Source organism: Pseudophryne corroboree, chromosome 4 (assembly GCF_028390025.1).
Source record: "Pseudophryne corroboree isolate aPseCor3 chromosome 4, aPseCor3.hap2, whole genome shotgun sequence".
Taxonomy (NCBI): domain Eukaryota; kingdom Metazoa; phylum Chordata; class Amphibia; order Anura; family Myobatrachidae; genus Pseudophryne; species Pseudophryne corroboree.
The window spans coordinates 312873850-312886585 of NC_086447.1; the positions used below are offsets into that span (position 1 = coordinate 312873850).

The 12736-nt window shown below is 47.4% G+C and overlaps 1 protein-coding gene across 7 annotated transcripts in view; it reads left to right on the plus strand.

Moving 5' to 3' along the window:
• MFN1 (mitofusin 1) overlaps window positions 1-12736 on the plus strand; it is a 165195-nt gene that overhangs the window by 92988 nt on the left and 59471 nt on the right. For all 7 annotated transcript variants that reach the window (XM_063916310.1, XM_063916307.1, XM_063916309.1 and 4 more), the window contains one exon: window positions 11602-11704. In XM_063916310.1, the coding sequence (XP_063772380.1) occupies window positions 11602-11704 (103 nt within the window). The remainder of the gene's footprint in view (window positions 1-11601; window positions 11705-12736) is intronic.

Sequence of the window (12736 nt, forward strand, 5' to 3'; positions counted from 1 at the left end):
GGTCTAGAAACAAGTGGTATGAATCGTTGTTTCTCTCTGACAGCTCTTCAACACAGAGAATCACTGTTGATCCCAACGATGCAGAGGTTGGAGTTGGAAATAAGATAAGATACTGAACTGTTGAGAGTTTGTTTTTTCTTGTGGAAAGAGATTTCAGGATCCAGAGTCGGATCAGGTTTGCAACAGTGTAAACCCATCAATACGTTCCGTTGATGAAGAAGTTTGTTGCGGCCTATCCGGCTATTTGGTGAGCAGGACAAATGCCAGAGTGGTTTTTGCGGACCAGTTGGACATGTGGTCTGAGTATCACCTGCACATGCACCGGAAAATAATCCTATTTTCCAGGATATCTCTCCTGTAGTGACTTCACAGTTCTAACCTCCTAGAGGGACGAACGTTCGGGATCCAGGATTAGATCCTGGTGTCCATGGATACAAGTCTCCGAGGCTGGGGGAGCAGTCTTTCCAGGGAAAGAGGAAAAGTCAAGCCGGGAAGCTTGTCTGCAATAAGCATTCTTGAATTAAGAGCTATTAACAACGGAACATCTTCTCGACCTACCCGTCTTAATTCTGTCGGACGACTTAACAGCAGTGGCGTAAGTAAGCCGCTAGGGCGGAACGAGGAGCAAAGCGGCAATGGCTGAAGCAGCAAAAGTTTTCCGCTGGCATGTAAACGCTCTATTAACGGTCTTCGTTCCGGGTGTAGACAACGGAGAAATAGTCTTCCTCAGTAGACACGATCTCCATCCAGGAGAGGGGGGTCTTCATCAAGAAGTTTCACAGAAGTGACAAGTCTTTGGGGAATTCCTCAATTAGACATGATGGCGTCTCGCCTCAACAAGAAACTTCAAGGATATTGTTCCAGGTCAAGGGACACTCGGGCAATAGCAGTGGACGCCCTCACGATACCATGGATGCTTCAGTCGGTCTATGTGTTCCCTCCACTTTCACTCTTTCCGAAGGTGATAAGCATAAGAAGAACAAAGGTTCAGGCGATCCTCTTTGTTCCGGTCTAGCCAAGGTGGGCTTGGTATCCAGATCTTCAAGTCTTACTCATAGAAGATACCTGGCCTCTTCCTCTACGAGAGGACCTGTTGCAGCAAGGACCGGGCGTGTATCAAGATTTACCGCGGCAGCATTTGACGGCGTGGCGGTTGAACGCCATATCCTAGCCCGAAGGGGTATTTCCGGTGAAGTCATTCCCACATTGCTTCAGGCTAGGAAAGGAGTAACGGCGAAGCTTTACCACCGTATTTGGAGGAAGTATGGGCCTTGGTGTGAATCCAAGAAGGCTCCTACGGCAGAATTTCAGCTGGGTCGTTTTCTCCATTTTTTGCAAGCAAAGGTGGATGCAGGTCTAAAGGTAGGCTCCATTAAAGTGCAGATTTCGGCCTTATCAATTTTCTTTCAAAAAGAATTGTCCGCCTTTCCAGAAGTTCAGACTTTCGTGAAAGGAGTGCTGTGCGTCCAACCTCCATTTGTGCCCCCAGTGGCACCATGGGACCTAAACAAAGTGTTGCAGTTTCTTATGTCACACTGGTTGGAACCTTTTACGAGAGGTTGAGTTAAAATTTCTCACTTGGAAAGTGGTCATGCTATTGGCCTTGGCGTCCGCAAGGCGGGTGTTGGAATTAGCGGCTTTGTCTCACAAGAGCCCCTATTTGATCTTCCAGGTGGATAGAATTGAGAACTCTGCAACAATTTCTGCCAAAAGTGGTTTCCGCGTTTCACAGGAACCAGTCTATTGTGGTACCTGTGGCTACTTAAGCCTTGGCTGATTCGAAGTCTCTCGATGAAGTCAGAGCTTTGAATATTTGTGTCGCCAGAGCGGCTCGGATTGGAGAAACAGAGGCTCTGTTTATCCTGTATGCTCCCGACAAAATTGGGGCCCCTGCTTCTAAGCAGAATGTTACATGCTGGATCTGTGATACGATTTGGCATGCTCTTTCTACGGCTGGATTGCCGTTACTGAAGTCGGTGAAGGCCCATTCTACCAGGCAGGTGGGCTCTTCTTGGGTGGATGCCCGAGGAGTCTCGGTGGTTCAAAATTGCTGAGCAACTACTTGGTCGGGTTCATACACTTTGCAAAGTTCTACGAGTTTGATACCCTGGCTGATGAGGACCTCATGTTTGCTCAATCGGTGCTGCAGAGTCGTCCGCACTCTCCCGCCCGGTCTGGAGCTTTGGTATAAACCCCATGGTCCTTTTTGGAATTCCCAGCATCCTCTAGGACGTATGAGAAAATAAGATTTTAATACCTACCGGTAAATCCTTTTCTCTTAGTCCGTAGAGGATGCTGGGCGCCCGTCCCAGTGCGTACTGTATCTGCAGTTATTGGTTTTGGTTACACTCCTGTGGTGTTTTTTTTCAGTCAGTCTGTTGCTGACGTTATTCCTGCCATGGCTGGCGGTATGTTATTATTGGTCGTGTTTACACACTGGTTGTGTTACATTTTTCGGTCAGCATATTGCTGTATGTTTTTTCATGCCGTCGGCTGATGTTCTATTGAATGCCTCATTCTGCGGCATGTTCGATGTGTAAGCTGGTATGACACTCACCGTGTTTAAACAATAAAATGTCAGTCTCCCTGGGCACAGTACTCTAACTGAAGTCTGGAGGAGGGGCATAGAGGGAGGAGCTAGTTCACACCCATTCAAAGTCTTATAGTGTGCCCATGTCTCCTGCGGATCCCGTCTATACACCATGGTCCTTTTGGAGTTCCCAGCATCCTCTACGGACTAAGAGAAAAGAATTTACCGGTAGGTATTAAAATCCTATTTTTGTACCAGTCTGTTTTCAGTGGAAACGAAGGCCAGAGCCTTGCAAGAGGCAGTTCAGAAGGTTTTTTTTTCAATCAGGAGTGATGATTCCAGTTCATCCTGTGCAACAAGGACAAGGTTTCTGTTCCACCCTGTTTCTAGTTCAGAAGCCAAATGGGTTGTTCCGGCCCATACTCCATCTCAAAGTGCTGAACAAGTACATTTGGATGCCTCGCTTTCATATGGAGACTTTACATTCCATTATTTTAGCCATGGAGCTGGATGATTTTATGGTATCTTTGGATATCCAGGATGCTTATATGCATGTTCCTATAGCACAGTCCCATCAGTGCTATCTCAGGTTTGCTATCCTCCAGCAACACTTTCAGTTTCAGGCCCTACCATTGGACTGGCCACAGCTCTAAAAGTGTTCACCAAAATTATGGTGGTAATGACGGCTAATCTGCGTCGACAGGAGATCATGATTTTTCCATACCTCGACGACCTATAAATCCTGGCGCACTCTCAGAAATTGCTTTAGTGTCACCTGCAACATACAATAGCTTGTTTGCAGAGACTTTGTTGGCTCATAAATTGGGCAAAGTCTTCCCAGGTTCCGTCACAACGGATGACACACTTGGGGGCTGTAATAGATTCGGGTCTTCAGAGTATTTTTACCTCTGAACAAAATAACCACAATACAGTTGAGGATTCAGGAGCTGCTACACAGTCAAAGGGTATCCATTCATGCAGCGATGCGTGTGATGGGATCAATGGTGTCGACATTGGAAATGGTGGAGTATGCTCAATTCTACTCTAGGCCTCTACAACGTCTGATCCCTTCCAAATGGGATGGCTTACATCAGACAGTAAAAACTCAGACTATGGTCCTTCCTCTGGTAGTACGGAGGTTATTAGCATGGTGGCTACAGACATCCCATCTGGACAAAGGGCGATCCTTTTTGGATCTCTGAGTGGGAGGGTCTGACAACTGATGCCAGTCTAAAGGGCTGAGGAGCAGTGTCAGAAAAAAGTTGCTTCCTAGGGCAGTGGACCAAGGAAGAAAGTTGCCTGCCAATAAATATATTGGAACTTTGGGCCATATATATCACTCATTCAGGCAAAGGACATTCTTCAGGAGAAACCAGTTCAAATTTGCTCGAACAATACAACGGCAGTAGCATACCTCAATCATCAGAGATACGCTCGTAGCCACACGTTAAGGTGGGCAGAACTTCATCATCCAGCCTTGTCCGCAGTGTTTATTCTGGGAGTCCTTAACTGGGAAGCGGATTTTCCCAGTCGACATGCCATTCATGCAAACGAAAGCTCCCGCATACCGGTCAAGGACAAAGGATCCCAAAGCGACTTCTGTGGATTCCCTGTCAGTAAGATGGGACTTTCGTGTGGCCTATGTGTTTCCACTGATCGCCCTGTTGCCTAGGGTGATGCGAAAGGTAAAACAGGGAAAGGGCGCCGTGATACTAATAGCTCCGGATTAGCCCAGAAGACATTGGTACACAGATCTGTAGAGGCTTTCGGTGGATACTCTATTTCTACTCCCTCAACGTCCAGATCTACTGTCTCAGGGTCCTTGTTATTACAAGCACTTGAATCGGCTGTCTTTGATGACGTGGCTCTTGAGACTTCCATCCTGAAAGCAAAAGGATTTTCACAACAGGCAATTCAAACAATGCTTAGAGCAAGGAAACCATCCTCCGCTCACATTTATTACTGAATGTGACAGGCCTATATTCAATGGTGCAGTGCCAGGATATTTGACCCTAGGTCTCGGTTTCCAGAGTCCAAGCATTCCTTCAGGCAGGAATGGACTAAGGTCTACGGGTGGCTTCTTTGAGAGTTCAGGTGTCAGCATTGACTGTATGGTTTAAAAAGAAGATTGCTAACCTACAGGTTGTTTGCATTTTTTTTCCAAGGAATGCTTCACATCCAACCTCCTTTTGTTCCTCCTACAGCTCCTTGGGATCTAAGTTTAGTCCTAAAGGTTCTTCAAGTTGCCCCATTTGAACCACTGAAGCAAGTGGATCTTAAAGGGTTGACAGCTAAAGTTCTCTTTCTACTGGCTATTGCTTCAGCTAGAATAGTTTCTGACTTAGGGGCATTATGTCGCCCTCCTTTTCTGATATTTCATCCGGATAGAGCGGTTTTCAGAACCAAATCTGGTTATTTTTCTAAGGTGGTGTCTAAATTCTACCTTAACGAAGAAATTGTAATACCGGCTTTTCAAGGGCAGGATCTTTCTGCTGGAGATGCATGTTTGGACGTAATTCTGTGTTTTAAGAATTTAAGTGGATCGTACCAGTGCCATCAGAAAGATAGAAACTCGATTTGTTCTCTACGGATTTCACAAGAGAGAATGGCCTGCTGACAAGCAGACATTGGCGAGGTGGCTTCAGATGACTATTTCAGAAGCATATTCTAGAGCTGATCTGCCTGTTCCTGCTAATGTCTCTGCTCACACTACTTGTAAGGTAGGTCCTTCATGGGCAGCACAACGTGGTGCTTCAGCTGCACAGATATGTAAGGCAGCCACATGGTCTTCCATTAGTACATTTCTCTAACGTCCTAAGTGGATGCTGGGGACTCCGTAAGGACCATGGGGAATAGCGGCTCCGCAGGAGACTGGGCACATCTAAAGAAAGCTTTAGGACTATCTGGTGTGCACTGGCTCCTCCCCCCATGACCCTCCTCCAAGCCTCAGTTAGATCTCTGTGCCCGAACGAGAAGGGTGCACACTAGGGGCTCTCCTGAGCTTCTTAGTGAAAGTTTTAGTTTAGGTTTTTTATTTTCAGTGAGACCTGCTGGCAACAGGCTCACTGCATCGAGGGACTAAGGGGAGAAGAAGCGAACTCACCTGCGTGCAGAGTGGATTGGGCTTCTTAGGCTACTGGACATTAGCTCCAGAGGGACGATCACAGGCCCAGCTTGGATGGGTCCTAGAGCCGCCCCGCCGGCCCCCTTACAGAGCCAGAAGGCAGAAGAGGTCCGGAAAATCGGCGGCAGAAGACGTCCTGTCTTCAACAAGGTAGCGCACAGCACTGCAGCTGTGCGCCATTGCTCTCAGCACACTTCACACTTCGGTCACTGAGGGTGCAGGGCGCTGGGGGGGGGCGCCCTGAGACGCAATAAAAACACCTTGGATGGCAAAAAAAATGCATCACATATAGCTCCTGGGCTATATGGATGCATTTAACCCCTGCCAGAATCCATAAAAAAGCAGGAGAAAAGTCCGCGAAAAGGGGCGGAGCCTATCTCCTCAGCACACTGGCGCCATTTTCCCTCACAGCTCCGTTGGAGGGAAGCTCCCTGGCTCTCCCCTGCAGTCACTACACTACAGAAAGGGTTAAAAAAGAGAGGGGGGCACTAATTAGGCGCAGTATTAACTATACAGCAGCTATAAGGGGAAAAACACTTATAAGGTTATCCCTGTATTTATATAGCGCTCTGGTGTGTGCTGGCAAACTCTCCCTCTGTCTCCCCAAAGGGCTAGTGGGGTCCTGTCCTCTATCAGAGCATTCCCTGTGTGTGTGCTGTATGTCGGTACTTTTGTGTCGACATGTATGAGGAGAAAAATGATGTGGAGACGGAGCAGATTGCCTGTAATAGTGATGTCACCCCCTAGGGGGTCGACACCTGAGTGGATGAACTGTTGGAAGGAATTACGTGACAGTGTCAGCTCTGTATAAAAGACAGTGGTTGACATGAGACAGCCGGTTACTCAGCTTGTGCCTGTCCAGACGTCTCATAGGCCGTCAGGGGCTCTAAAGCGCCCGTTACCTCAGATGGCAGATATAGACGCCGACACGGATACTGACTCCAGTGTCGACGGTGAAGAGACGAATGTGACTTCCAGTAGGGCCACATGTTACATGATTGAGGCAATGAAAAATGTTTTACACATTTCTGATAATACGAGTACCACCAAAAAAGGGGTATTATGTTCGGTGAGGAAAAACTACCTGTAGTTTTCCTGAATCTGAGAAATTAAATGAGGTGTGTGATGATGCGTGGGTTTCCCCCGATAACAACTGATAATTTCTAAAATGTTATTGGCATTATATCCTTTCCCGCCAGAGGTTAGGGTGCGTTGGGAAACACCCCCTAGGGTGGATAAAGCGCTCACACGCTTGTAAGGGCTCTACCTTCACCTGAGATGGCCGCCCTTAAGGATCCTGCTGATAGAAAGCAGGAGGGTATCCTAAAAGGTATTTACACACATACTGGTGTTATACTGCGACCAGCAATCGCCTCAGCCTGGATGTGCAGTGCTGGGTTGGCGTGGTCGGATTCCCTGACTGAAAATATTGATACCCTAGATAGGGACAGTATATTTTTGCCTATAGAGCATTTAAAAGATGCATTTCTATATATGCGTGATGCACAGCGGAATATTTGCCGACTGGCATCAAGTCTAAGCGCGTTGTCCATTTCTACCAGTAGAGGGTTATGGACACGTCAGTGGTCAGGTGATGCGTATTCCAAACGGTATTTGGAAGTATTGCTTTATTAAGGGAGGAGTTATTTGGGGTCGGTCTTTCAGACCTGGTGGCCACGGCAACAGCTGGGAATTCCACGTTTGTACCCCAGGTCGCCTCTCAACATGAGAAGACGCCGTATTATCAGGCGCAGTCTTTTCGTGGACAAGCGGGCAAAAGGTTCCTCATTTCTGCCCCGTGACAGAGGGAGAGGAAAAAGGCTGCAGAAATCTGCCAGTTCCCAGGAACAGAAACCCTCTCCCGCCTCTGCCAAGCCCTCAGTATACGCTGGGGCTTTACAAGCAGAATCAGGCACGGTGGGGGGCCCGTCTCAATGAATTTCAGCGCGCAGTGGGCTCACTCGCAAGTAGACCCCTGGATCCTTCAGGTGATATCTCAGGGGTACAAATTAGAATTCGAGACGTCTCCCCCTCGCCGTTTCCTAAAGTCGGCTTTACCGATGTCTCCTTCTGACAGGGAGACAGTTTTGGAAGCCATTCACAAGCTGTATTCCCAGCAGGTGATAATCAAGATACCCCTCCTGCAAGGAACGGGGTATTATTCCACACTGTTGTGGTACCGAAGCCGGACGGCTCGGTGAGACAGATTCTAAATCTAAAATCTTTGAACACTTACGTACAGAGGTTCAAATTCAAGATTGAGTCACTCAGAGCAGTGATTGCGAACCTGGAAGAAGGGGACTACATGATGTCTCGGGACATCAAGGATGCTTACCTTCATGTCAAAATTTACCCTTCTCACCAAGGGTACCTCAGGTTTATGGTACAGAACTGTCACTATCCGTTCAGACGCTGCCGTATGGATGGTACACGGCACCCCGGGTCTTTACCAAGGTAATGGCCGAAATGATGATATTCCTTCGAAGGAAGTGAATTTTAGTTATCCCTTACTTGGACAATTCCCTGATAAGGGTAAGATCCAGGGAACAGTTGGAGGTCGGTGTAGCACTATCTCAGGTAGTGTGGCGGCAGCACGATTGGATTCTCAATATTCCAAAATCGCACCTGGTTCCGACGACGTGTCTTCTGTTCCTAGGGATGATCCTGGACACAGTCCAGAAAAAGGTGTTTCTCCCGGAGGAGAAAGCCAGGGAGTTATCCGAGCTAGTCAGGAACCTCCTAAAACCGAGCCAAGTCTCAGTGCATCAATGCACAAGGGTTCTGGGTAAAATGGTGGCTTCCTACGAAGCAATCCCATTCGGCAGATTCCACGCAAGAACTTTCCAGTGGGACCTGCTGGACAAATGGTCCGGGTCGCATCTTCAGATGCATCAGCGGATAACCCTGTCACCAAGGACAAGGGTGTCCCTCCTGTGGTGGTTGCAGAGTGCTCATCTTCTAGAGGGCCGCAGATTCGGCATTCAGGACTGGGTCCGGGTGACCACGGATGCCAGCCTGCGAGGCTGGGGAGCAGTCACACAGGGAAGGAATATCCAGGGCTTATGGTCAAGCCTGGAGACATCACTTCACATAAATATCCTGAAGCTAAGGGACATTTACAATGCTCTAAGCTTAGCAAGACCTCTGCTTCAAGGTCAGCCGGTGTTGATCCAGTCGGACAACATCATGGCAGTCACCCACGTAAACAGACAGGGTGGCACAAGAAGCAGGAGGGCAATGGCAGAAGCTGCAAGGATTCTTCGCTGGGTGGAAAATCATGTGATAGCACTGTCAGCAGTATTCATTCCGGGAGTGGACAACTGGGAAGCAGACTTCCTCAGCACGACCTCCACCTGGGAGAGTGGGGACTTCACCCAGAAGTCTTCCACATGATTAAAAACTCGACAGGTATTGCGCCAGGTCCAGGGACCCTCAGGCAATAAGCTGTAGACGCTCTGGTAACACCGTGGGTGTACCAGTCAGGGTATGTGTTCCCTCCTCTGCCTCTCATACCCAAGGTACTGAGATTGATCAGATGGAGAGGAGTAAGCACTATATTCGTGGTTCCGGATTGGCCAAGAAGGACTTGGTAACCGGAACTTCAAGAGATGCTCACGGAGGATCCGTGGCCTCTACCTCTAAGAAGGGACCTGCTCCAGCAAGGACCCTGTCTGTTCCAAGACTTACCGCGGCTGCGTTTGACGGCATGGCGGTTGAACGCCGGATCCTGAAGGAAAAAAGGCATTCCGGATGAAGTCATCCCTATCCTGATCAAAGCCAGGAAGGATGTAACCGCAAAAACATTATCACCGCAATTGGCGAAAATATGTTGCGTGGTGCGAGGCCAGTAAGGCCCGACGGAGGAAATTCAACTGGGTCGATTCCTACATTTCCTGCAAACAGGAGTGTCTATGGGCCTGAAATTGGGGTCCATTAAGGTTCAAATTTCGGCCCTGTCAATTTTCTTCCAAAAAGAACTAGCTTCAGTCCCTGAAGTTCAGACGTTTGTAAAAGGGGTACTGCATATACAGCCTCCTTTTGTGCCTCCAGTGGCACTTTGGGATCTCAATGTAGTTTTGGGTTCCAAAAGTCACATTGGTTTGAACCACTTAAATCTGTGGAGTTAAAATATCTCACATGGAAAGTGGTCATGCTGTTGGCCCTGGCCTGGGCCAGGCGCGTGTCAGAATTGGCGGCTTTATCCTGAAAAAGCCCTTATCTGATTTTCCATTCGGACAGGGCGGAATTGAGGACTCGTCCTCAGTTTCTCCCCAAGGTGGTTTCAGCGTTTCACCTGAACCAACCTATTGGTGGTGCCTGCGGCTACTAGGGACTTGGAGGCCTCCAAGTTGCTAGACGTTGTCAGTGCCCTGAAAATATGTTTCCAGGACGGCTGGAGTCAGGAAATCTGACTCGCTGTTTATCCTGTATGCACCCAACAAGCTGGGTGCTCCTGCTTCTAAGCAGACTATTGCTCGTTGGATTTGTAGTACAATTCAGCTTGCACATTCTGTGGCAGGCCCGCCACAGCCAAAAATCTGTAAATGCCCACTCCACAAGGAAGGTGGGCTCATCTTGGGCGGCTGCCCGAGGGGTCTCGGCTTTACAACTTTGCCGAGCAGCTACTTGGTCATTTTACGTTTGTAACATTCTACAAAATTGATATCCTGGCTGAGGAGGACCTGGAGTTCTCTCATTTGGTGCTGCAGAGTCATCCGCACTCTCCCGCCCGTTTGGGAGCTTTGGTATAATCCCCATGGTCCTTACGGAGTCCCCAGCATCCACTTAGGACGTTAGAGAAAATAAGAATTTACTTACCGATAATTCTATTTCTCATAGTCCGTAGTGGATGCTGGGCGCCCATCCCAAGTGCGGATTGTCTGCAATACTTGTACATAGTTATTGTTACAAAAATCGGGTTATTATTGTTGTGAGCCATCTTTCAGAGGCTCCTCTGTTATCATGCTGTTAACTGGGTTCAGATCACAGGTTATACGGTGTGATTGGTGTGGCTGGTATGAGTCTTACCCGGGATTCAAAATCCTTCCTTATTGTGTACGCTCGTCCGGGCACAGTATCCTAACTGAGGCTTGGAGGAGGGTCATGGGGGGAGGAGCCAGTGCACACCAGATAGTCCTAAAGCTTTCTTTAGATGTGCCCAGTCTCCTGCGGAGCCGCTATTCCCCATGGTCCTTACGGAGTCCCCAGCATCCACTACGGACTATGAGAAATAGAATTATCGGTAAGTAAATTCTTATTTTATTAGACATGCCTTTGATACCTTTGCCTCTCGGGACGCTGCATTCGCACAAAGGATTCTTGTGTCCAATAAGGAGTATCCCCTCCACTAAAATTGCTTTGGGACATCCCAATGTATAGCCTGTGGATAATCTGTGGACCCTGCAGGAGAAATACGTAGTTATGGTACACTTACCGTCGATACCCCTATTTCTTCTAAGTCCACAGTATCCACAGGTATCCCACCCTGACGCACCTGATTTGAGGATCTGTAACCTCTTCCTCCTTGTGTCAGAAGTGTGTGCATGTGTGTTGTTCTTGCCTGATTAGGGCTCTCTATGATGCTCCTGCCTTGAGCTTTGGAAAACAACTAAATTGCCTGAGGCAGGGGTATGGGGGACTGGCCCGTTGCATTATGGGAGGCTGAAAGCTTGTGATCATTGGTGCCAATCCGCTGACGTCTCCTCATATCCCAATCTATATCCTGTGGATACTGTGGACTTAGGAGAAATAGAGTTATCGACGGTAAGTCTTCAATAACTACGTATTTCTTGCTAATTTTGCATTGGGTGTCAAAACTTACGTCGCACTGTTAGACCAAAGAGTAAATAAAGTACATAGGATGTGTATAAATAGATGAACGTGTTCTCATAGGGGCTTCTACCTGCCCATCTCCTTTATCAATTGAAAGCTGCTTTTGTAACTTTAGGAACTGAATGGGCACATAGAGAAAGGAATGGGGAGGAAGTTGGCTGACCGCTGTTCCACTGCAATCAATACATCCATACAGAAGGCACATGGGGACATTATAGGTAACCTGTAAAATCCACTTGGTTACTTGCGTATGATACTGTATGATCATGCTCTTATGTCAGTATCAATATGATTGTGTAACGTGTTAACTTTTGTGCAGTTTGCTTTGCAATGCCATAGGCTCTATTCTATCACATGAAATTGTACATGTTATGCAGTCGGTCCTGTATATGGCTGTAGAGTGCAGATTAGATACACATCCGCATTATTGTCTTGTGTGCTGGGCGGATCAATTGACTAATCTGCAATATGTTTTATACGCATGCAGTAGAATAGCATGCAACACATGAAGAGTTAGTGCTAGTATATTTGTGCCTATGATGCACAGGCTGTATACATATACTGGAAGAAAGGCACCTAAACACGCCAAGGACACTTTATCAATGAATGTACAGTAGGGCGCTCATTTTCTGTATTCATTCTCTGCACCGTACGTTTTTCACTTTGACACCATTGTTCATACATGATTTTCCGTCACATAAAAAGTAACTTAGGAAAACTTTCAAAGTTTCTGTAAGAGTTTTACAGAATTTGGGAACATTTTTGTTTTTAACTTTACTTGTACTTAGTAATTATTTGGGTGTGTATACATCATCATAATGTGCCGGACAATAATTTACCATAGCGGTCATTAATAAGGCGGATATGTGTACTTTGGAATGTGTTAACATATTCAGTCAGATTCCTCGAAGCTCTTAGCGGTCACTAACAGCACAGCCTACCATTCCCTATCTCCAGACAATACACTACGCTTCAGTGTGCCAGTTCCCTGAACTTGTAGATCCCGAGGTGCTACCATGCCCAGACATACACTGGCTGTGTGGCTGGTCCATTCCATGCTTCAGAGCACTTGACATTTAACATCTGTCAAGTATTGTGTCAGCCCTTCACCTTTTAGATTATAAGCTCGCAAGAGCAGGGACTTCTTTCCTCATGTGCCTTTCCTTGTCTTAATTACACTATTTTATACTCCATACTCCCTTTGATGGCACCTAACCCCTGGTTTTCCATGGTATCTGGACTCTGGATCG